Genomic DNA, 24,545 nt, shown 5'->3' with positions numbered 1-24,545 from the left:
GTGCTAATTTTTAATTTCAAGGTCGACTGTAAAAAGAATTGGTAAGTGGTTCAAATACTAAGGTTTTCTTCCCTTCGCACGTCACAAAAGAACAACAGCACTTTTGATATGTCTCATCAAAAGATGCTGAGTCATGCTGCACACAACACCAACTCTGCTCCATGTGTCTACAATCATACATGTGGCACTGCACACTTAGACTCCCCGCTTACTGTTGGTCCAAGTGCTGTTGACAGTGTAGAACTCGTTCATTTTTCGCTTTACTGTGCTGTATTTGCTGTCAGTGCTCCCCGCAGTTTTCATTTTTCTCTATCACTACATCAACTCGTCAGGCTTTTTCAAAGTGCGGCAACGATGCAATCCTCTCACCGAGGTTGTTCGCTGCTGCAAACGTGTCACTTTCCTTTTACAGATGTGGAACTCGACAACAACCAAAAAAACAAACAAACAGCTAAGGCTCTTTCCACTCCTCTTCCTTTTCCTCTTCTTTGCTAACATCCATGTGTCTTTTGTCATAAAATGTGGAGATGACGTTAACCTTTGTTGTCACCATTGGCTGTCTTTGCTGCTCATTGACTTGTTCCTGGGACAAAATAAACTCCTCTGCTCACTTCTCTCATTCGTTTTGCAACCCCCCTCTTCTTCTCTTCAGCTACTATTGAAGCTATTGAGGCTGACGAAGGTAAATGGGTCTAGCTGCCCTCTTCTGTTGCTTTTCATAGCAATAGACAGGGGGCTCCGCTGGGTTTTCATCCATCTCGCTGGTGCTTGAATAGAGTGTGTTGGGTGTTTGGGCTAACCAAATGTGGCATAGTGTTAACGGAGAAAAAAGAAGTAAGTAATTAGGAAATCCTGTGGTCACACACGTTTGAAAGGGGAACGGATTTCATAGCACAGATTTCACAATCACAGGCGGCATACTGTGAGTGTGAGTGCAAAGCAAATTTTAAATGTAAACCTTCAGCTCGTTTTTAGATTACATAACAAGATGAATATCAACTATCACAAATGCTATGTTGCATTTACCAGAATGATTATGCAGTACAATATGCTCTAATGTCAGTTAGGTTCTGTGTTACTTCTCATTTTTGAAATTTAATGTGATTAAATTCAGACAATCAAGATCCAGGAAAGACATAGCACTTGAGGAAATGCAAATTCACACTCACATAAATGTGGGAAGTGTGAATACATGGGTATTATCAGGTCATTTGGCAGCTGTACCAAGATTCTGCCAGATAGCGGCTGGAACAGCAGACTTTGTCTACAGCACTACAACTAGACAGCTAAATTGAAAATGTGTTTGTATCAGAGTGTACATGTATGTTGGCCAATTTCCGTAACAACAATGTGTTACGGAAATTGTAAAAAAAATACGTATCTCAGCCTTAAAAAATCCACTTTAGAGATGTTCCCACTTCATGTAGAATAAAAGACAAAGAGAATCAGCAGATTCGTGTAAAATAGGTTAATAAGGATACAAAGAAAGCAATACTGTAAACTGAGTGGTCTTATGTGAAACTGTATGAAGTTTACAAGAGGAAGGGAGTCCCCTAAATGACTCAACATCATAGTTTTACTATGCTTAATCTCTTTCTACAATATAACCCCTGCTCTGCCCTCGCGCAATGCAGTGAAGTCTTGCTATGAAACTTAAGATGGTATTTCCCCTTTGAAACAGCTGAAGCAGTTGTGTATTGTTGTTGCATTTCATTTTTCTTAGTTGAATCTGAATTAATAGAAACAAATGCTCCACAGGAGGCTTTGAAATCTAAATTGGATTCTCAAAAAAAAAAAGAAATTATTTACATCGCTCTTGGCGCAAGAACAACCTCAACTGCGAGCTAAATAGTAGTATGCCAGCTGCTATTTACATGGAAATTGTCCAGTACTTCCTCTTTAGCCCCACAGAGGACAGTCCATTGTAGTGTCTAGACACTTCTCTGCTTCTCTCTCCATGTGGATCCTCTGTGGCCCTGCTGTGTCGTGTTCTTTCCAGTGAGCTGCTAATTACCTGTGTCTGACCTGTGCTATGCAGCAACACAACTACGCTACCCATCGTGCCCTCTTCCACGCTTCCCAATTTGTTTTCTAAAAAGAGCCCCATCTCATTCTAGTAAAGGGTCATTCATCTTGTATTAATCTGAGTTTGTACTACCATGAAGACCCCCAGACCTTATGAAAGGTGGAAGTAACAAAAGTTTGTTGTAGTTAAAAATGGGCTGAAATGAAACTCGATCAAGCTGAATATTGGAATTATTCTGAATTGAAAACACTTAAAAACATGCCAGTGAACTGAATAAAACAGTCTCAGATCCATAATTGAGATGTTATTGCAGCAAATCAGCCTGATTTTATTCATTTCAGTGGGTTTTTTTTAAAGCATCAGTTTTTGATTGTCCTGCTGATTCCATTATTCAGTTCAATATAATATGATCCTGTTTTTATTTAATTCCAATTTAAATTGTATTGTGACCTCCACCCCTCATAACCTCAAGCAAAACCTTAATTGCTGCATGCTCCAAGCAGACTAAACAAGTTGTTAGCACCCCAAGTACCTTTGTAGTGTCTTTGTACGTGAGCTCAGTCTCAACGTGGTTCTATTTTGTGGACGTGAATGTCTCAGTGGGCTCCACTCTGTATTTTGTTTTTTACCCTTCCCCTAGTTTATTTTTTGTTTGTTTGTTTTTGTTTTTTTTGTCTCTTTGATCATCCTCCCTCTCTTGTCGTTTTTTAAAATGTGACGTGATGAGGTGATCTGGATGTTTGGGGTCCTCAGGTGGCCTGACACGTGCCAGAGTCAATCCATTTTTCAATATTAGCCATGTTTTAGCTCTAGGTATATTTTTAAGAAGTGCTTATAATGTTGAACATAAAAAAGCAGTACAAAATGGTAATTCTAAATGTTGTAAATGTGTTTTTACAGACATTGTTTACAGCATGGATTGATGGCACAGTGAAAACCTGTTGACCCTGATGCCAGGAGTGCCTTCTGTAGATTTAAAAGGATTACTTAATCCTTTAGTGTGTCTAGTTGCTTTAATTCAAAACTCTGATAAATGGTGTTAATGTGTTGCCATTTCATAAAAAATCAGTTGTATCCGTTACACAAATTTTTCATGTTCTCAAGCATCTATATATTTAAAATGGATTATATGTAAACATGTTGTACTATTTTAGCTGCTGTCCATTACAGACATCACATGTAAACAGATCAGTGGTTTAAGAGTTAGTTCAGCCTTCATGTTGTACCCAACAGCATAGATTCATGTGGCATCATTCTTCAAGTTTTTCATGTTCGGCTGAAGGAAATGTTTGACATTTGGGGAAATATGTTTCTTCAACCCTTTGTGTACAGCGAAACAGTAAACTTCAGCCGCACTCTCATATAGCCAGTGTCTGTTCAGTAAAATCAGCTGCTGGTTAGCTTAGCATAGCTTAGCTTAGCTTAGCAAAAATGTAGCTAAAGGTACAACAAGGAGTCCACATAAAATATTATTATTAGAATAAAAAAAAACAGAAAAATAAAAAATGATTTTGGCTTCTTTAGTTAGTTAGTTAGTTAGTGTTAGAGTTGCTGAAAGGACTGTTACCTTCAAACAGAGCCAGGCTAGCATGTTTCTATTTTATATGCAATATAATTTTATAACATAATTCCCAAAATGTCAAACTATTCCTCAAAATCAAGGTCTTCAGGGATCAACACCTTGCACATACATCTAGTGTCAACAAGTTTTTCAGTTACTCATTTATCATGGATGCAGTTGAAGTTTTCGTTGCAACAATTCCATTAACTGAGACCAAACGAAACACGAGCCAAATCTGGTGATGTGTGGGTGAATGTGAGCAAGCGTGACCCCCCCATTCTTTTAACTGTTAAACCTCTCCTTACTAAAATATGTCCTGATCTCTCCTCTTCTCCCCCATTTTGCTTGCATCTCAACAGCCATCAAAGGCTTCTCGCCCCAGCACAAGATCACCAGCTTCGAGGAGGCGAAGGGACTGGATCGTATCAACGAGAGGATGCCGCCGCGGCGAGATGCGTTGCCCTCGGACGCCAGCCTCAACTCCCTGAATAAGGCCATGTCTTCGGAGACCAACGGCACAGACGCCAAGGGAAGCACCAGCAGCGGCAGCAACATCCAGTGAAGGCCAGCAGCAGGCGCCACCTTGGCCGACGGGGCTGCCCCACCCCCCCAGCCTCACCACGGCCCGCCACCGTAGAAAAGAGGGGCAAAGGGTGTAAGAGTGTTGGAGTGTGGAGGGGGGAGGCATCTATGACTCACACCGGGGGGACATCTCACTTGCTAGTCTTTGGATATGCCTTCATAGTCAAATCTGTTAAGTTATTGCCGGTTCACATTTCTGAACAATCAGGCCTTTATTGTGCTTGATGCTACACCACACCACAGTATGTCAGCGAGAAAGACAGGATAGGGAGATCTTAAAGGTGATTTGTTTTTATTTAATTTTTTCTTTTTTTTTTCTTTTCTTGAAAGACCCTTGCTCATTGACACCGGAATGGAAAGTCGTGTAACTTCTTACTAACTATTGTACGTTTACAAAACTACAGCACTAAAAAGGACAGAACATGAGATAATGTTTTTAACATATAAGGGTGTACAAAATAAATAAGGACTATTTATTGATAACGTTTTTTTGCTACTCTTATAAAATAGCTCTAAAATTAATTAGGCAGTCTTAAAAAGAATGTTGCAATGTTGTTGAAATGCCAAATAATGGAACGTTTTATGGTTTTGTACATATGCTTACCTCAGGTTATTTTGGTGTGTGCTTTGACCTGATTTTTCTGTATAATGGCTAAATAACTCGGTAATGAATACCTATTTTCTTGAGTTTCATAACTGGAATTTACATTTACCTATCTATCATTTGCAAATATGTTTTATTTTTGTCTCTTTTGGAACGGGGGACGGGGGGGTAGATTTATTGTGGCTTGCTGGAATTGAGTGTTAATTTTTTTTTTTCCTCTTTAAGTATTGCGAACAAAGTAAAAATAGAGAACCTATATTGTGTAAAAAAAAAAAGGAAAAAAAGAATACAATAAAGTGTCTGCCTATGCATGTTTTATAAAAATCAAACAAAGGAGATAGAACATCTGAATACCTTGGCTGTGGAGGCCTGTTTTGAAATATATTGCGCTTTAGTGAACATATACTGGAAAACGTATACCTGCATACTTTCAATTAACACCATGATGCTCTATGCCTTCGACTTCTTTTCTAATTGAAGCATTTAATTATCTAAGATGGATGAGAAATCATATTTTTAACCTGCGCTTGTAAGTGCACACAGTCCAATTAAGCATGTTTGGCAATTCTTGTGAGGTGTGTGGTTACACGTGTAACTCAAAAATGCATGATTAGCTGTTTGTGTCATATAACAGGTAAATCGGTTTTGTTCTGTTTTGTAAATGTGCCACAGAAAGTGTAATTTGATTATGATTACTATTATTATTATTATTATTAATATTATTATTATTATTTGGAACTCTGCTTTGTATATCAGTTACGGGTTTGATACTGCTCAATACTTTAAGATGAAACAAAAAAAATAAAATAATACTTTGATCTTTTTTAAGAACTGCTTAAGTGCCCAAGTAATTCACTACACGACATGAAGCCTTGCTTTTGTAATTTAACTTCAAAACTGTTGGCAGATGAGGCATGCACTTGCAACTATGAAAAGTATTTTATATAACTGTTCAATAAAAATGTGCATGAATTTCACCTTGAAATGATTCTTCTGTGTATGAGTGCCTCTGAATTTTCTACACCGTCCCTGCGCCAATTAATATGTCCCCGTTTTTGTTTGTTTGTTTGTACAGCTCAGCCGATATCCAGTAAAATCACAGAAAACACGCTCACCTTCATCCATAAACTGAAACACGCAAGGAAGCCACAGTAGCCAACAATAAATACAGTCACACCTCAGAGTTCGAGAGGGGAAGCGGAGAGGGCTTTAAAGCCTTTCCGCCACCACACAGCTTCTCCAACTCTATGCCTTGCGACTCCATGTGCATCTTTACAATAAAGCTTCATAAGACTCTGTTTTAGCATGATGATCAGTGTTTGCCTCTGCTTCGTGCAGTTCCTCTGAAGAAACGAAGAACTTGACTGCAGAGTCTGTGCTGTAGGTCGGAAATTGTTTCTTGGCAATTCAGCCTCAAAGGCGTTTCCTCTTCATCAACCTTTGTCGCTTCTTGATTAAATGGAGAAGGCAGTGCCAAGATCCAGTGCGTTTACCTGCGTAAGAAACAAACAACAGCTCTGCAGGCTTCCTCTTTATACAAAGACAAGACGGACTTGGGGACAGTTATTTTTTCAAGTATATCAAAATGTCTGCTATTAACAGAGGTGACAGAAATGCACATGCGACTACTGGCCTAAAGACGCACAAAAAGTACAGTATTACATTACAACACCTGGAACTTGATGCTTTTGATAACGTGAACGTACACTTCCAGTTCAGATTCCACAAATCTCAATGCCATTTCAAGGCTACATCTTTTCATCATTTCATTTGAATACTGTAGTAAACATTCATTTAATTTCTTCTTTCTGGAAACTGAAACTTTACACTTTAATAGCAATTAATGCAGTAGCTGCTTTATCCACCAGGCCAAGTCATTAATTAGTTATTTGTGTTTAATATTCTATCTGCAAAGTAACTAAAGCTGTAAAATAAAAGTGGAAAACCGTAAAGTGCAAGTGACTCAAAACTGCACCAAAGTCCAGAACTTGAATAAATGTACTACTACTGTAGTGTTACCACCCCTGGCTATCGAGCTATCTTTCTTTGGTCTCTTCAAAGAGACCTTGAAATTAAACAATACTTAAATGAAGGGAAGTCAACTATGACATCCTGTTTTGTTTTACTTTTTTGGGGAAAACCAATAAAACAAGCTACATTTTGTGGCCTTGGGGGGACAAGTACAAAGACTAAGTGGGTTTGATGTTGAGAGACAAGAAATTAATGACGTGATTATTTCTAATCCCATTATATTATGTTATTGTTATTGCTGTTATATCTTCTAAAACGTATTTAAAAGCTCAGACAATGCAACACACTTGCAGGTAGCCTCGTCTACACTTGTCTGCATGCTTTCTTGAGGCACTGCTAGAAAAACAATGAAGCGCAGGGAGACGTCATGGCTGTTATTTGAGCAGCTCCCTCAGGCTGTCAACATTTGGCTCTCTGTCATCTGTTCCGATCATTATTTACCAGAATAAACTCCCATTTTGTGACCGTTTTTTCTAACTTTGTGTTGTTGATGCATTCGTGCGATAGTATAAATCTGAAATACAGCAGATGCCATTTGTCTGTGGTTCCTGTTCCAGTTTGTTGTTGTCAAATCCGACATGCCGACAACCTTTATCTGGATGATCATAAATGAGATTGTTTTTTCCACCCTCTCTGGTTATGTCCCATTCTCCTCCCAGCTAGTCACGGAGTCAGAGACACATTCAAACAGATCACTCAGAACTGAGATTGCCATTGAATAGACTTGCTGCACCCACGGTTTTGCCTTGTGCTCGTCTCCACAACCACCCATTTTACGTCAGGGGGGGGGGGAAGCCAGTGTATTTCCTCCCCTTCTTTATCTAAAGGAAGTGCCAAAATAAGCATCAGCAGCGCAGTGCCCCAGCTTGGACACCTTTTCCACTTGCCACTCAGTTGGAGTGTGACGGAGAAGTCGGAGGAATTCGCAGCCTCACAGTCACCATGAAGACCACCAGGGTTCTTGTCCTCCATCTGCTCCTAGCTACTGTCCATGTCTTCACAGGTAGGAAACCCATTCAAACTGCCTGTTAGATTTCAATGAATCAGAACCGAAGGCCCTGAGAAGTCCTCAGAATTGATTCTGCGCATATAAGACTTGTTTTTAAATTTATTGATGATATCTCGCTCATTTTTACTCATGTAGTTCAGTTTTGTTCTGGTATGTTCAATGACAGAGATTTCAGTGTTGTTCAGAAGATGCTCACTCTTTGAACCTTATCTCGGAGACATCCACTCAAAGAGCGTGTTTCCGCTTTTCCAAGCCCGAGATAAGCTCAGTGTGCATCACTTCAGTTGCCCCCTAAGTTTATTTGGTACTAACAAGTAAGAGAATAATGACAAAGCATAAAAAGTCCCTTGGTTAAAAGAGACAAAATGAGGCTGGCTCAAAATCTGTATGTTTAAATCATAAAGTGACTTTTTAACTGGTCTTCACTGGACAGATGGGTAAACTAATAGCAGTGGGCACCAAACTGCCCTGTCTCTCACTGATAACAGAAATTATTGTTCTGAGACTGAACCGTCCCTACGGGCTTCAAATCTACGCCCAACGTCTAACAGTAAACTTCTGGAGGAAACAACCTCGCCTTGATTGGAGACTTGGTCAAATGTTTGAGTATTAGTTTTTTCTCCATTTAAAGAAGATGATAACAGATACATGTGTGTGCACCAAAAAAAGTAGACTTTAAACGTGGATGTACATCGGGCTAAAGATGAGTAAGGATTATATTTAGTTGCTTGAGACGGTAAAATTCATAGCAGTTCAAACAGACAGTCAGAGCTGCATGTGCTCGGGGCTGAAACCTGCACTTCAGCGACTTCAGCGACTGCAACGGTGAAGACAGGAAGCTTGGTTGCCCAGGTCAGGGGACAACAATAGTTTGTGTGGGACAGGATGCAGCTTCACACTGCTGCAGCGCTTCAAGAAGAGGATATCCACCTTAACACCCCAGCACGTCCACCACTATCTTGACTTCTCGTTCTCAGGCTGACACTTGGTGCAGGGGGCACGCCCTTGTCACACATGCTGGACTTTAAAGCTCTGCCAAACGGGAGTAATGCAGATTTGCAAGCGTGACCCTAAAACAGAGGGGAAATGTTTTACATAGACAAACTAGGTCCTAGATAACGTATTACCTTTAAAAAGCGGTCACGGTAAAGTGGTTGCAGAAGAACACAAAATCCGTTGGTAAAAGCGCAAGTAGAGGTATGATGTCAAGTTCTTGACTCAGATTAAAGTATAGCTCCACAAAAGGAAAAGTTTGTTTGACATCACTTAAAGGTGAAAATTATATGGAAATATATTATCAATTAAAATGTGAAGTCAATTTTCACAAGAATCTAAATGTGCAAAAAGTAGCCAGTATGTAAGTAAAACTAGAAAATACGTGTGTAGTATTTATATGTGGCAGAATATAAAGTACAGTACTGAATCATGGTGGAGCAAAAGATTTGAAGTTCCTAAAAATTACAGTACTTGAGTAAATGTAGTTAGTTACTTCCCACCACCGGAGTAATCAACTTATCAGAATGCCTGTAAGGCCAGTAAGTAACGTTACCTGTGACAGTTTCAGTTTCAGCAGAGGAAGGAGGCAACCGAACAGAGTCACAATCAGCAACAGCAGGACCAACGGCAGCATCAGCACCAGCAGCCACGGCCATACAAGTAAAGTCCAATAGTAAGTATAGCATTAATTCAAAAGTCATGTAACATTTTGGGGAAAGAGGTCTATTTGTGCTTTCTGACAGAGAGGCTCATTACCAAATACTGTCAGAGGTAACTAGCATGTAGCTACATTGTTAGCTTAGCATACCACAAACAGTGGGAAACTGCAATAGCACAGCTGAGTCAAAAAAAAAAAACAAAAAAGCTAAATCTGCCTACACAAAGCAGGAAAGATCAAACATTAATACCTCATGTTGTTTATTTAATCACATACAGTTGATGCAAACTTAAATTTCTTTTCTTTTAAATGTTGCCAACCTTTGGCAAAGCCAAGCAGTTTCCAGCCCTTGTGCTAAGCTAAGCTATGCTAAGCTAACTGGCTTGTGGCTGTAGCTTCAAAATCCATATTTAATGAGATGCTGATGCAGATTTGATTAAATAATAAAACAATATTTGCTGTTGATGTAGACAGTTCTGTGGAGACTTTGGGGTGTGTCAGAGTGTACATTTTGAGTTTGCTCCATCTTTTCTTTCCTCATTAAGACCAGATTCTTGTGTTATTTTAGCAATGATTGCTTTGATTAAGTGTTACGTTCAGTTTTTTTCTACAGATCTAGTCCCACCTTTGAATGCCAAATCAATGTCTCAGTGTATTATTCTTTTCTTTATTTATTTAGCTACAGAAGCCTCCAACTTAACAGAAACAACACATCGAGTAACTACTCCCAGCAATGTCACCAACACCCCTAATGGTGAGTGGACTGAAGATATACAGTCATTATTACTGATGGAGATACTGATAAGAATTACCCAACCTACATTCACACCTCGACAAGTACAGGGAAGGGAGTTAATTTGAAAATGATGTGATAAAAAAAAGCCAATGGTAATGTACAGTATGTTAGGGCATAGGGGAGATAGAAAGATAACAGAACTGGCAGGATGTCTAGACACAAGTCTTTAAGGAACTTGATGATCTGGCAAATAACTCAGAGAAATGAGTTGATATGTGCTGAAAACGCTCCTGCAAATGTGTAAATGAACAGATTTTACCTTCTTTTCTTAGGGACAAGTGACTTCAATACGACGACTGTTTCAGTCTCAACAGCAGTAAAGGTTGTGTCATCCTCTGCAGCTCCAGTCCAAACAACAAAACCCCAAGGTTGGACTATACATTTTTAAATTGGGTTGCTTCAATATTTAGTTTCCAAAATAAATTATTTTTGCTCTATCTTAGCTTGATAAAGCTAGATTAAATCGTTTCTAAAGGGACATTTGGGGAACTGCTGATTTAACATTTATTACTTAAGAATTAGACATTTTGCCTCAATTGATTGATTGACTGAGTGAGATAGGATAATGATGAAAATCTAATTGTTTCCTGTTGTGAATTAGTACAACCAAGAGGGTCCCGCCCTTCAAATTCAACAATTGTGGCTAAGCCACAAGGTAAGAAAGCCTTTGGTCAAAGTAGTACGTCATCATCACTACTACAAAAAAGGAATACAATAAAGTGTCTTGCACTTTTTTTTTTTTATCAGATAGGTTTTGCACTTTGTGTTAAGAAAACTGCATTTAAATAATTAATAACTAATTAAATATTTTTAAATTTGTTATGACCAGAGAACAGCATTTAAGAAAAGTTTTCACATAAGTAGAGTTTTAGATTTTAAATAATCATTTGTTGTCCGCAGGCACACCTGCTCCTGCTCAAGGTAAAGAACTTTTTTTTTCCTTTATATTTAGCAGTTCAATTTATTTAAGTAGAAAACAGAAGGCACCATAACATACTGTAAATTACCTTTACACCTCTAGACCATCGATGACGTGGCTACTGATATAGATTATATGGTTGTGGTTTTTGATTTCCATGACATATTTTTAATAACATTAATTGACACACATCACTTGATTCCACTGAATCCAAAAGACTAAAAAGAAAAGTTAATGAGATAGGTGCTTGTAAGTAAAGTACTGTGATCCTACAAAATGTCATGAAAAAATTATCAAAAGTATTTTTTTATTCGGACTAGGTGCTGTCACTACCCAACTCCCAAAAGCAAATGGTACGTTGCAAAAAAAAAAAAAACAAACAAAAAGAAATCATTTCTTACAAAGTTCCTTTAAGATGAGTTTTGATATAAGCAATGTTTAAAATTTTATCTTTACTGTGATCCTACAAAATGTCATGAAAAAATTATCAAAAGTATTTTTGATTTTATTCGGACTAGGTGCTGTCACTACCCAACTCCCAAAAGCAAATGGTACGTTGCAAAAAAAAAACAAAACAAAAAGAAATCATTTCTTACAAAGTTCCTTTAAGATGAGTTTTGATATAAGCAATGTTTAAAATTTTACTCTTTGTTCTCTGCAGAGACAACTCCTCCCCGTCCAGGTACAGAACTGTTCACATTCATAAATGTAAAAACGCAGCTAGTGTAATATGACACAGGATTAGAAATCTTGTCCTTTACACTGCCTGTAAAATGGATGCTGGCATCTGTAATATATTTAGGCTGGAATATGTTATATGATGTTATATGTCATCAAAAGTATTTCACTTTTCTTAGGACCAGATGACACCGTTAAAAACAACGAAAAAGAAGATCATGCAGATAATGCTAAGACAGATGCTCCTGCTCAAGGTACATAACTTATTTTTCTTGATATTTATGAGTACACGTTCACAAATGTAAAATCCAATAGAAACTAGTAGAACTAAATCCTCATTGCGAAACTGTGAATGTTAGTTTGCTTGTTTTTGTGGCAGTAATTGATTAATTTAATCATAATCACACATGAATCTATTTCCCCAGTGACAAAAAGCGTGAAAGAAAAGGAAAACAAGAAGGTTGCTGGTAAGTTACAGTACAATTTCTGACTTAAACCGTAAATCACTATTGATTTAACTGTTTGGTGATAAGGGGCAGGAGCCTAATCAAAGCAAATTTGCACTGAAAGGTCCTCAAACTGGGAGCGGAAAGAACGACCCAAAACCAAGCCAAGCTCCCAAAATAGGTAATGTACTGAACAGTTAGTCAAACCCCAACAAGCTCAACTTTAAAAACACAAACTACACTTTTCTCACTTCAGAGGTACTGTCAGTTCAACTCTAACTTTGTCATGCAGCATGTCAACAGGACAGTTAATCTTTCCCAGAGAAGCTGATGGCGATGACAGTGTCTTTCTGTTTTAGCCTCAGACAAAAGGCTGTGGTGGATTCTGCTGCCTGTCGTTCTGCTCGGAACCGCTGCTGCCCTCATCCTCAAATTCAAATGCAAGAAGGTCCACGATCACACAGGTACATGTACAGCGAAACAGTGCACATACACGCAGCTGGCAGTTTGTTACAGCTGCACACAGCTCAAACTGATACAGACCTGCGACAAAACGTCCTACGTGAAGGTTATAATGTTGAAATTTAGTTGAATCAACACTTCTTTGAAAAGGTTGGAACAAAAACTGAACAATATCACTTTTAAGTGGCTTAATGTTTTGTGTTTAAAACCAAATGGATGCTCACACTTGGAATAGACAAGGTTTAATTATTATTAAATGGCTTAATTGTCTTTTCTTGTCTTTTATTCAACAGAAACCATTGATATTGGAACTGAGAAGTAAGTTTGGACTTTCAATACTGGCTTTATTATAAAAGCGTGTGAACAAGGGTTACATTCTTCCCTCTGTCTCGATGACCCTCCACAGCGCATCTTTCCAGAGCAGACCAGAGAGCGCCAAGGATGGTGTAATGCTCCTCGGAGTGAAGTCATCAGGCGGAGAAGAAAATGGTGAGCTGTCTTCTGTCTATTTCCTGCTTCCTTCCATCTTCCTCGCAATTGTGCATTCTTCCATCACTTGGTAAATCTGTTCCTCCAGTCCAGAGACTTGCAATGATTTCAGGGAAGTTGCAGGCTTTTAATATCTCATTGTGCTCGATGGGCTTTTGGAGCGTTTCGCTGGGCAACAGAAGGTGTTTCCTGTGATTTCACGTCCCCGCCCTCGAACAAGCAGCAGGGCTTGAAAGATAGCAACTTCCTACCATAAACACAGATTATTTTGGACGGGAGCTATTGTGCGGTCAGTAAATGTCAGTGCGGCTCTCAGACGTTGCGGACGTGTTCGTGTTTGTGGGTGCGGTGAATGCATGTGTAAATTCATGGGTACACATGTATCCTACATGATTTGTACACACTCACCCCTCCCATTAAAAAGCAAAAAAAAAAAAACAAAGTAGCTGGGCTCTAAATGTCCTACCTTCCTTCCTTAATAATACAATAAGGTCTCGATGATTTGGCTGAGAGCTTCACAGGGAAATAGAGTCATGCTTTAGGAATCTTTCTGAGGAAGAAAGTGTTTACGTTGTTATGGACTACTGGATGTTTTCACATACGGTAGTAGCTTAATAAATCTGTGTTACACATGTACAGATTGTTAAAAATAATAATGCTTTGAATGATTTTAAATATCTTTATGCAGTTTCAGTGGGTACCTCTTCCTAAACTGTGGTGACATCCTGCAGCAGGAAGTCAATGTATAACTACAGTTGCCTTGGACAAAGCAATGTTCTTGAAATACAACTAACACAATTCTTTTTCTATTTTTTACATAAGATAAAGAACTAGTTTCTTTATCACACAGATGTGTTTTTTTTTTTTTTATCCTAGAGCGGTTCTATTTCATCAGGTGCCTCTGTTGCTATGTATGTTTCAGCTGCTGCAAGATAAAAAGAAGGACAGTAGCGTCAAGATTGGCCGGTGGATGAGTCACAGCTGTCGCCCACACACTGCTGGTCTGGAGGAGCTGTCGAGATGTTTGACTTTTTTTGTGGGTGTGTATATTCTGCGAAGTAGGAGAAGTGTTAAACAGCAGTTTTCGTGTATGATTCTGTGCGCTGAAAGCGGTTTTATAAAGCAAGCTGTGGGACTCAGAATGAGTGACCTTTTTCTCGGCTAGTAATGATAGTATAGAGGCTAAACTTTCAGTGTACAAACCTGAAAACAGCTGTATATCTCATTTCTGTCTAAATGCTGGGCCACAAAACACATTTTCTGTACAGTGCACTGACCTCAGCTCCAGCACATGATGTTCGTTTCATAGTTTTATACCTGTACTCTGCTTGTATTGTTAAGCTTCATGTATTTGCTTTGAACTGTTGTGTCCATTATTCCTTTTTTTTATTGTTTGTTTGTTTCGGAAGAACAAGCTCTTTTGAAATGTGTTCCATTTTTACTTTTTTATATCTTCAAAATGTTTTTTTTAAGTAGGTAGTTTGATCTCCATTGTTATCATAAGCCACAGATCTTGCTTTATACAACAATACGGTCACACTGAATTTAAGTAATTCATTTCATAGCATACAAGCAGAAGGAAAAAGACACTGGAACGGCTTTTTTTTGTTGTCATCAACCTCAGTTTTGCTAATAAATTGCTAAAATGATTTTGTTGTGCAGCTTTGATTAAGCAAATGTATCTTAAATGCACCTTTGATAACTATTTCTTAGCTTGATTTAATATGCTAAATTACTTGAAAAGGTTCTTTGTATTTTAAAAGCTTTGCACTACAAAATATTTATAGTGAGCAGCAATTATGGGATGTAATGATACTTACTGATACTGCAGTCGTGGCTGCAAAATGATATTCACAAATACTAATGTCTGTCTTAATGGAAAATAAACCCTCTATTATGCTTTTCTCTTCTTATGGCTACAGATGCTTTGTAAATAGACAGTAATTCTGCCATCTTCATCCACATTTGTCTTTTTCTTGCTTGTAAATGAAGTGTAACACAGGTCCCCACTAGCAGTTTCAGTTTGGCGATCCACCACTAGAGGACGCACACAGGTAATGTAAGACACTGAGGCCGCCACCGGTCTGTGCCTGGTTGGCATGCTGGTGTTTATTGCAGAGAGACTTCATGAGGTTGTTGACAGCAGAGTGACATATAGGCAACCGGTGTGAAGATGTCACTCTGTGTCCCTTGTTGATCTCAATAACATAGTGTTCATAAGGTACAGGATGGATCTGTGTCACTGAATCTGTTTTTATGAAACTCGTCATATGCTTCGTAGTAAAAATCTGCGTTAGTCTTGCCATTTTTAAATGGACTCACACACCGTGTTATTAGGACGAACTCTATCTGTGGCATTTGTAAGCTGAGACTCACCGCTTCGAGTGTGGGCACAGAGACTGTGAGCAAACTGGCAGCAGGCCCGTCACACACCATGATAATGCCTTACCAGCTGTGGCACTGGCTGAGTTACATTCAGGGTGTCATGCCAGGCTCTGTCCTTCAGCTGCACTCTGCTATCTGCTCCTACTGTTAAGTTTCCCTTTTTAAGTATGTCTTCTACTTCTAATCAATCCACAGTCAATTCTGCACCTGGAATTCATTTCAGTTTTGATGATCGTAAACTACAGCGGGGCCTCAGAAAACTAATGGAGGTGGTTTCCACATATTAAAAAGGAATCTGTAATGTTTGGCACACAGCTGCGAGAAGCTACAGTCACGCTTTTGTGTTCATCTGGAGCAAAAACAAAACTTCAGTGAGAAAGAAGTGAAGCTGCAACATGTCCAACATTGGTCGGATCTGTGATTTTAAAATGGAGAAAATGTTTCTTACAGAAGCTCCTGTTTTTGTCCAGTAACCAGAGTTCACTGGTTTCCGAGGTGGCCTTTGGTCTCTTCTGTTGCCTCATGCTGCTCATTAATGCCAAATCTACACGACTTTATCAACTACCAGTGACATACCGGAACGTCAAAGTCCAATTATTCCCACTATCGTTAAATATCGATTAAAGTGTTGACAGAACTGTGGGTTTTTATAGGGCAGTTGAAAGTCTGGAGGGACCTCATCTGGTCTGAGTTTAGAAGATTCGAAGAGAGACATGAATAACACCATATTTAGGAGTAAAGGCTGACTGTGTAGGTCTTATGTCTGCTCCCTTCCACAAAAGAAATCTGCATGCAACTTTTGCACATCAACGCCCTGACTACTTGACTTAAAGACGTGTCAGCTGTGTGCAGGACTCAGCACATGCAACCATCCGTGTCAGAGAAATGCAACTCAGCAAAAAAAAAAAACTTCTGTTGTTAAATTTCACGGGGGAGGGCAGTGGGGGCAACAAGCGCAGCACGTTTCCTGGCTGGAAAAAAAGGAGGAGGAGCTTTATTTGAACTGCGGTGGATTAGTAACCTGAAATCCAACACTCTTTATCTTTTCCCTCATTCAGAGAAACAGGACTTGGCACATAGGACAAATTCACAAGCGGGTTTTCATCGGCTCACATTACCAACAGGGAGTGGAGGTCACGACCTGGCCTCTGCCGTTTCACCTCATGTTGGGCCCTCAGGGGGAAAAGGGAAAATTTGATTTAACCTTTATTTAACAAGGGAAATCCAAGAGAGATTACAAATCCTTATCAAGCCAGGGGGAGAGGAGCTCAGACAGCAATAGAAACAAAAGTTTAAAAAAGGCACGGAGAGGAATGGAAACCATCTTAAAACACTGACAAATGGAACAGATGGATTCATCTTACAGTGATCTGGCAGTTGCTGTAAACACATCAGGTCCGCTCACGTTCAGCTGCCCGAGCACAGTCTCATGCATGAGTTCAGACATCAAAAAGACGCAGTTTATAAATTGCAAGTAAATTAAACTGCAACCAGCTCCATTTGTAATTTGTATTGCTTACAGAATGAGCTGGAATTATTGTATGGCCGAAAGGCTTGAAAGCTGGTTTTGTTCACCTTATTCTTCAGATTGACAGGTTCCCAAATGATTTTCAGTTTTGGAGCTTGTTAACACGGCTACGTATGATCATGTGATTGCCCTGAACTGTACTGCTGTTTCTAACAGCGTGCATCTGCTTTAGACATTGCTGTAATCAGTGCTCTGGTATGTTTTCCCCAGGCTGCACAGCAAACCCTCATTGTTGCAAAGCATGACAGAATCAGCAGATAAGGGGGGGAACAACATAAGAGCGTGTGTCTGCTGTAAAATGCTTTAAAAGAACAGTTTACAACATGAGATTTAATACTGACACTGACTTTTTTTAATTATTATTATTATTTTGTTTACTCAGTTGACCTGGATTGTTGTTGTTGCTTGTTAAGTTTTCATGTGATACAGCACAAAATGTAGGCTAGTCTGTGTGAAATACGGCTTTCTCAGCAGGCGGTGACCTCTTGCGTTCAACATCAATTTAGGTCAGAAACTCACCAAAGCCACGATCGTAATCAAATGCAGATGTTGTGCACTATTGAATATGGCCTCAAAGCCACTGTTTAGAAACTTTCTTGTCATCTATGCATGATTTGCAGCCGATTAAACCGTGTTACAGTCTGCGATAGTGCGCAGTACACAAGTAATTTATTTATAGAATTCAACAGATTTCAATTTAAAAACAAATAAACATTCAAGCTGCTACAAAGAAGCTGCCTGACCTGTTAAACGTACTAAGATGACCATCATCTCATACTGAAATCTTAATCTTCTGCTCATATCAGTGCATTTTACATACATTTATCCAAAGTCCTGCTTATCCAGCACTTTACGCACTACCTGCAGCCACGGAGGCAGCAACACACGCTAACGCATGTGACTTTTCTTTTCTGAGGCATATCTAGTTCACCCCATGTGACTGGAGGAGCTCGCTCTCTCTCTCTCCCCTTTCTCTCTCGTCCACTGGATTCCATTACCCTGTAGCCAGCAGAGCCGCTGGGGACAAGAGGCAGCAAGATCCAGTTACTGGGAGGAAATTTCTGTTGAGACAGTGGATGGTGAGGGATGAACTGCAGACGTGCTCAGCGACTGCGCTCGGTGTTTTACCTGCCAAATGTACACAAGCATGCACACACACAGATATACAAGTAACATGAGACTTTTTTGGCTCAGTCCAACTAATCGAGGGGCCTTCCTCCTCTCTCATGTGAAGTATCCCCAGATAAGCTGGGAATAAGCCACAGATGTCTGTTTTGATTCGTCCATCTGGGGAAATGGTTTGCGTATTACAACCCAGTGGGAGGTAAAAGCCACCCTGCATACATTTTAATAACTGATCTTTTTTCACATGGTAACCACTAATAGGTTAATGCTTCGAGTTGTTGCAGACCCCTGGGTTTCAAAGCAAATAAACTCCACATGTACGTGTATTATTTCAAGATCGCCCGTCTTGAACCGTAACATCAAGTTAAGTTTGTTCCTTTAAACGATGTCTTGTCTAAAATGGAATAAATGCAAGGTAGATACCAAGAGGTGTAAGTGTGAAATAAGAATGAACATTTAGTTGATGGACTTAACATCCAACAATAACCTATGGGTTAATACTAAGAAGACAGTTGTTTCAAATTGTAAACAACTATTTTCTTAGTATTAAACAATAACACAGTAACTAATGTGGTAGTCACTCATCATGCAGGTTTTGTTTTGTGCTTTGCACAGAGATTATGTTATGGTTAAGTTCAGAAATGTGAAATTCCCTTGGTGCATCTGGATTATTACCGTGTTGCTATGCTTCCAACATCAATACTGACTCATATGTTGAAACGATTAAACATATTCCTTTTGGCTATGAAGTTTTCTGTGATGTTGCAACTCTCATGTAGTTCACCAAGATGTCCAACATTAACAAGAAATGATCAGTGATATGGTTCTAGTTTGGTGTCAGTCACGTATCCTGCATATCTTGACTTTTATTTTTTTATCTTAACTTTTATTTAAACAGTGGATTTATCTCAGCACTGCGTTTGCCTGTTTTAAAGACAGATAACACAGAACTTCATCCAGGACACTTCCTTATCCACGTAGCAACACAAATATTCTCCTTCATCATTGGTCTTTTTTTTATTATTATTATGATTGAACGCTTTTGTCGCAGCCAATCAGCGAAGAGCAGCCGCAGTCCAGCGCCGTGCTCTGATTGGTCAAGCCCTCTGGTCAGCTGACTGCAGGAAGGTATAAATACCCCTCAGAAGTTTGGCTGCTTCGCTGTGTTTGGAAGAAACAGCGTCGAGCTCATGAATTTATTTATCGAAAACCGTCTAAACTAAGTTGTTTTGCACTAAACAATATTTAAGGGTTGAGCTGCGTCTTTATTTTTTTTTTAAGTGAAGACGTGAGAAGGCAGGTCTCGACACCATGGTTGCCACAAGCACGTTAAAAACCAAGAGTGGCGACTGTGTTTCGGAACAGGTCGAGAGAAAACACGACCAAGTTTGCATTGAGAAAGGTAAGAGAGCCCACTGGCCTGTTCTGGGTGGGTGTTTCAATGGATAACTAACCTGCTGGTTTGCTGGACACTTCCCCAGTTGTGTGCTTGTTTATCCCGGTGTGGTGCATGGCTGCAGCAGTGGATGGTGGTGGTGGGTGGGGGGGAGGGAGGAGAGTCAACTGAGGATGAAGTCATCCCTGAAGCCTGTGTGCACAACAGCAACCTGATTATAGAGGCACATCTGACAGCATCAACTGCATCCTGGACCAAGTTATATGGTTGCTCTGCACACCTGTACTGGGATTTGGTTTGATTGCTGGTGTGTCTGCGTCTGTTTGTCTGTTGTTGTTGTTGTTGTTGTTGTTGTTGTTGTTGTTGTTGTTGTTGTTGTTGTTGTTGTCGTCGTCGTCGTCGTCGTCGTCGTCGTCGTCTGAAAGTGGTGACACACATCCACAGAGCAGTCAGAAGGGACACGAATCACATGATCTCCATCAATCACATTTCGGGTCAAAGCTAAAGAGAGAGATGAAGTGATCAGAACATCTTCAAATTGAGTGCGTTTATTATGTTTATGGAGAAAAGATAAGAGTTTCTAAATATTTCACTGTTTCCTCAGAGCTGGATTTCTGGGATTACTGCTTGGCTGAGCCCCAGAGAAATGGAGATGTCCAGGAGGACAGAACCTGTCAGCAGCTGGCCAAGATGTTTGAGAACTGCCTGTCACGGGCCAAGAAGACGACCCTGCACTGCTCCTCGGTGCTGGTGCCGGAGAAGCTCACGGGGAGGATAGCCCGCGAGGTCCTGCGGCTGGCGTCTTGCGAGCCCTGTGGGCTGCGCGGCTGCGTCCTCTACATCCACCTGGAGCTGGACAAGGGCTGCAAGCGGCTGGAGCGCATCGTGTACGATGCCACCGTGGTGCCCACTTTCGAGCTGACTCTGGTGTTCAAGCAGGACGGCAGCGCTTGGCCCAGCCTGCGAGACTTTTTCTTCATGGGAACCTGCTTTGCCCCAACTTTCAGACACGTTCTTAAACTGAGTCCGGGTTTCCGGCTCGTCAAGAAAAAGCTGTACTCCTCCTCGGCTGGTACCGTGGTAGAGGAGTGCTGAACTATGGGAGGGATTAGAGTGGGGTATTGGGTTTCCTGTGGGTAAATGCACTTCTGCCCAAATGTAAATGGCACTTCCTGTGGTGTCATGTTTTATACAGTGTTTTTGTAAAATAGTTTGTCACTTCAGTAGCCAGTTAGTTCAGTTTAGAACTTATGCATAAACAAGCTGGAGAGATGTGGGTTTGGCTTCACATTGTTTCTAAAAGTTCATTTTTATCAGCTAAATTGTAAAGTGGATGTTTGTCTTTTTTTCTAATGAGAGTATTTATAGCTCTAACACAATTTTAAATTGTACATTTTGCAGATGAATGTAAAACATTGTTCACATCAACGTGTTTGTGGAGGACATACTGTGGGTACACTTTTGTTAAAGACACTAGCCACTTTGTTGATGCGTCTGCGAGTTTCCAGATACATTGAATGTGATCAGCAGCAGTAAACACGCCGAGGCTTGATCGGGAGACTGACATTTAGTCTTTGGGGGCCACATGTAGCTAGTTGTGTAATGCTGTGTTTAGGGCTGCAGATGTTTTTAGAACTGAATGTTTTGTGATGATGCTGCTGTCCCGGTGTGGGGGCTCCTCACAATAGGGGAATGTGGATGCCTTAAATGTCATAGAAATGTACTTTTTTCACTCGTATCACAGCTCTGCGTGTGTGCATTTTGGTTGTAGGGCTATCATTGTTAGGACTGGCATGGATTTTTTTAACTAGGGCCATGTGTGGACGTTGTAGCTGGTCCTCACAACAAAACAAGTTAGGTTTTAGGGTTAGGGTAAAGTTTAGGGTAAGGCAGTACACGTGATAAATTATAAATAGAAACAGAGTAGATTAGCATGGCCTACGCAGTGTGTGTGTGTTGGTGTAAATGTTTTATTCCATTTAATTTTTATAAGATACGATATCCAGACATGGCTTTTCAATGTGGAGCCTAAACTATGAAGAGGTTGGTTCAGCTAAGTGTAAAAGCTCATCTCTTTATCTTGTAATGCAAATGGGAGGGGCACAAAAGTTACTGGAGGTTCAGCAACTAATTTGTGATTTTTTTTTTTTTTTTTTTTTTTTTCCGGTGCAATTTTTGCAACTTGTTAAATTCCATCGAAACCTCTTGTTGACAGAAACTCGATTTTGTCTATTGGACAATAAAAATGTATCTCATAACATCACGTCTGTACTTCTTTCTGCCGTTTGTGTCTGAGTGATTGTGTTTGTCCATCAGCCACAGAGCATTACTGTGCATATTCCAGATCCATGACCAGGCCTGTGGGAGTGGGCAGGCTGCAGCGGTACAATGCAGGCTTTTTAAAAGGGCACAATAGACACTGCATTCTCGTGAAGATCTTGCAATCTATGTGTTTGTTGTGCGTGGTCCTGACTAATAAGAACAACAGAAATCATGAAAGCCACCAGAAACTATGCCAATTTGGTATAGTCATAGACAAATCTCGTTTCCAGCCCTATGTAAAGTCCTTACATGTAGTCAGTATTAATACATTTTAATCCCATTTCCTTGTCATGTCAAGATCAGACATAAGCAGCAGCAGCTCTTATCAGCTGATTGTTGCAAACTACATAGTTTGTGTTACATTTCTCTCACTGTTCATAATGGAGGTGTCTCCATAGTCATTTTGCAGCACTTTGTTTATGAGCCATGGTAATGAGAGCCAGAGGAGTCAGAGACTTCAACACTTGTGTGTGACATTTGTGTTAGTGTCATTCCAACATGAGATTTCAGCCTTTTTTATTTATGCAGTTTTGCACAGTTCTAGCCTGAAGTAATTAGGCTCCTCACGTTACGGTGTACTGATTGCATAAAAAACGTACCGATTAGACGCTCATTCATGATGTCATTCATGCTCAAACACATGAAGAGGCTCACATGGTTACAGTAGGTTAAGGACAGGAAGCACATGATCTTCTGCAAGATGCAACGCTGTTAGTTTGACAGGACAAAGCGCTGGTGGCAACCTCGCCTCATCCCTGTGACTGTCACTCACAGTGTTATATGGTTTCTAATTTATTGGAAAACAGGTCCACGCTTACAATGTGACACTTGTGAGACAGTTAGCTTAGCATACTGTTAGAAAACAGGGGGAGGAGCTAGTCGAATTCATACTGAAGTAAATGTAAAAAGGCCTGATTATACATATGATATCTGATTATCTAACCCTGATGACCTAGATATTTAGCTGTGCAAAGGTTTTAGATGTTTATATTTCTTCCTGTCATCCAATACCATCACGGGGACCTTTGACTGTCTCAAATTTGTTGGGCAGGACGACACTAGGACTCTTTTCTGTTTGCTGTATTTTGTAAGACCTTACCTCATTCTAAAACATCTTGACTTCACTTGTGGATCTTCAAACATTTGCCATTTACTGTATTTTAGCAGACAAATAAAAAAAACAACAACTAAAGACTACTGAGAGGCAGGGTCAGTAAACGCTCCATGGAAAAGTACTGAAGGCCTTTCAGCACTCTGCGCTGCTGCAACCCAAAGAATCTGAGCTGCACTGTACTGACTTGGCAGCTCATTCGCCGAAGCACATGAATCTACTGGTGGCACTTGAGATCTTCAGCGTCAACATGATTCATCTCAGCCCCGCAGAGAGTGTGTGTGTGTGTGTGGGCTTCAGTGACAGCCCCGCGTTGTAAAACGGGCCCCGTATCGTTGGCACAGCTGCAGAGTCAATCACACTGATCGCACAGGCCCCACTGCCTACACAGCACATAATGTGGAACCGACAGCCTGCAGATGTTTACCAGCTCCGAGTTGTTTTCTGCATCGCCGCGGGGTGTCGGACACATTCGATAGGACTGCTCGTTCCCGGGAGGTGAGCCGGGCTTGAATCCATGTTTCCTCCTGAACAACCACTTTCTGGGAAGATGGAAATCTGATGAACTTGGCTTCATGACATACTGGGACCAGGGTTATTTTATGATCCAGTTATGGTTCACTGTCTCCTGGGTGTTTGTGTACAATCTATGTAAACAACACAGATCATATTAAATTTCTTTATGCTAATTTATAACGTATTCCTTCCTTTTTTTTATTTTGCATCTAACTCATTACTAACTAGTACATTTATAAACATACAGATACAAACATAGATCCTTGTTTACTCCTTTACTATTCCTATTTGGCACTAGGTGGAAATAGAGACTGATTTAGCTCACTCTGCGTTCATTGGTGGTCGTCTTATTACCCAGTCATGATGGTTTCATTCGAGATATCACAGACTGACTCTGTTTGCCCAGATGTTGCTTTCAGTTAGGTCACTTCATGGGGTAACAACAACGAAATCCCACACAGCTGAGAACAATATCTCCACCCAGAGAAAGTTGGACTTATTCGGCGTGGAGTAAGCATGAACTCGCTGTTTGCTCTTTACTTGACGTTCTGACGTCCACATGTTTTCTGGGTACTGGAAATCAAATATGTCAAACACTTGCGTCTTGCTGCCACTGGTGTTGGCACCGTGTAGAGTTGGTGAGTGGAATTTGCAATGCCAAGCAGACGTTTAACGCCTGGATACTGAGGGCCTGAGTAATCTCCCACAGTGCATCACTGTCAACAAGTCCAGGACAGAGCACAAGCAAGTTGAGAAACACTGCAGCAAATCTAAATAATAATGTATTTTACATTACTTATTACACAGCTGATAGATTGAATGGATTGCGTTTGGGTTCCTGTTGTTTTATATTTTTCCATCGGTGCCGTTTGGTCATAACGATGCTTTATGAGGTGCCGAACAGC

At 40.2% G+C, this 24,545-nt stretch overlaps 3 protein-coding genes across 6 annotated transcripts in view; all 3 read left to right on the top strand.

Moving 5' to 3' along the window:
- LOC113157298 (serine/threonine-protein phosphatase 2B catalytic subunit alpha isoform) overlaps positions 1-5,758 on the top strand; it is a 58,078-nt gene extending 52,320 nt beyond the window's left edge. Inside the window, exons 14-15 of one of the 2 annotated variants that reach the window (XM_026352697.1) lie at positions 653-682; positions 3,947-5,758. In XM_026352697.1, coding sequence (XP_026208482.1) covers positions 653-682; positions 3,947-4,149 — 233 coding nt within the window. In that variant the 3' untranslated portion in view covers positions 4,150-5,758. The remainder of the gene's footprint in view (positions 1-652; positions 683-3,946) is intronic. The other variant, XM_026352696.1, reaches the window with a different exon arrangement.
- A 1,737-nt stretch (positions 5,759-7,495) lies between these two features.
- On the top strand, positions 7,496-15,166 carry LOC113157719 (mucin-5AC-like). 3 transcript variants are annotated; one of them, XM_026353339.1, is made up of 17 exons: positions 7,496-7,807; positions 9,372-9,392; positions 9,432-9,482; positions 10,147-10,221; positions 10,536-10,631; positions 10,865-10,918; positions 11,164-11,184; positions 11,503-11,535; positions 11,701-11,733; positions 11,844-11,864; positions 12,040-12,114; positions 12,286-12,327; positions 12,431-12,487; positions 12,666-12,770; positions 13,062-13,086; positions 13,175-13,257; positions 14,180-15,166. In XM_026353339.1, the coding sequence occupies exons 1-17, from the start codon at positions 7,747-7,749 to the stop codon at positions 14,191-14,193; spliced, it is 867 nt and encodes a 288-aa protein (XP_026209124.1). In that variant the 5' UTR covers positions 7,496-7,746; the 3' UTR covers positions 14,194-15,166. The 3 variants fall into 3 exon arrangements, with proteins under 3 accessions (XP_026209124.1, XP_026209123.1, XP_026209122.1); XM_026353337.1 differs by having other exon boundaries at positions 7,499-7,807; positions 9,372-9,482; positions 14,180-15,161; XM_026353338.1 differs by lacking the exon at positions 11,701-11,733 and having other exon boundaries at positions 9,372-9,482.
- A 4,201-nt stretch (positions 15,167-19,367) lies between these two features.
- Positions 19,368-21,926, top strand: LOC113157098 (DNA damage-inducible transcript 4-like protein). The gene is made up of 2 exons (XM_026352367.1): positions 19,368-19,697; positions 20,296-21,926. Exons 1-2 carry the CDS (start codon positions 19,607-19,609, stop codon positions 20,784-20,786), a joined length of 582 nt encoding a protein of 193 aa, XP_026208152.1. The 5' UTR covers positions 19,368-19,606; the 3' UTR covers positions 20,787-21,926.
- Positions 21,927-24,545: the final 2,619 nt, after the last annotated feature.

The sequence above is a fragment of the Anabas testudineus genome, chromosome 18 (assembly GCF_900324465.2).
Source record: "Anabas testudineus chromosome 18, fAnaTes1.2, whole genome shotgun sequence".
In the NCBI taxonomy this organism is placed as follows: domain Eukaryota; kingdom Metazoa; phylum Chordata; class Actinopteri; order Anabantiformes; family Anabantidae; genus Anabas; species Anabas testudineus.
This window is presented reverse-complemented; position numbering and strand designations above follow the sequence as displayed.

What these genes read in the sequence shown, in the direction of transcription:
- LOC113157719 (XM_026353337.1), top strand. Translation starts at nt 7,747, where the DNA reads ATGAAGACCACCAGGGTTCTTGTCCTCCATCTGCTCCTAGCTACTGTC. An exon ending in CCAACTCCCAAAAGCAAATG is followed by an intron (nt 11,734 to 11,843) that starts GTACGTTGCAAA and finishes TGTTCTCTGCAG; the next exon opens with AGACAACTCCTCCCCGTCCA. An exon ending in ATTGATATTGGAACTGAGAA is followed by an intron (nt 13,087 to 13,174) that starts GTAAGTTTGGAC and finishes GACCCTCCACAG; the next exon opens with CGCATCTTTCCAGAGCAGAC.
- LOC113157098 (XM_026352367.1), top strand. Translation starts at nt 19,607, where the DNA reads ATGGTTGCCACAAGCACGTTAAAAACCAAGAGTGGCGACTGTGTTTCG. An exon ending in CCAAGTTTGCATTGAGAAAG is followed by an intron (nt 19,698 to 20,295) that starts GTAAGAGAGCCC and finishes CTGTTTCCTCAG; the next exon opens with AGCTGGATTTCTGGGATTAC.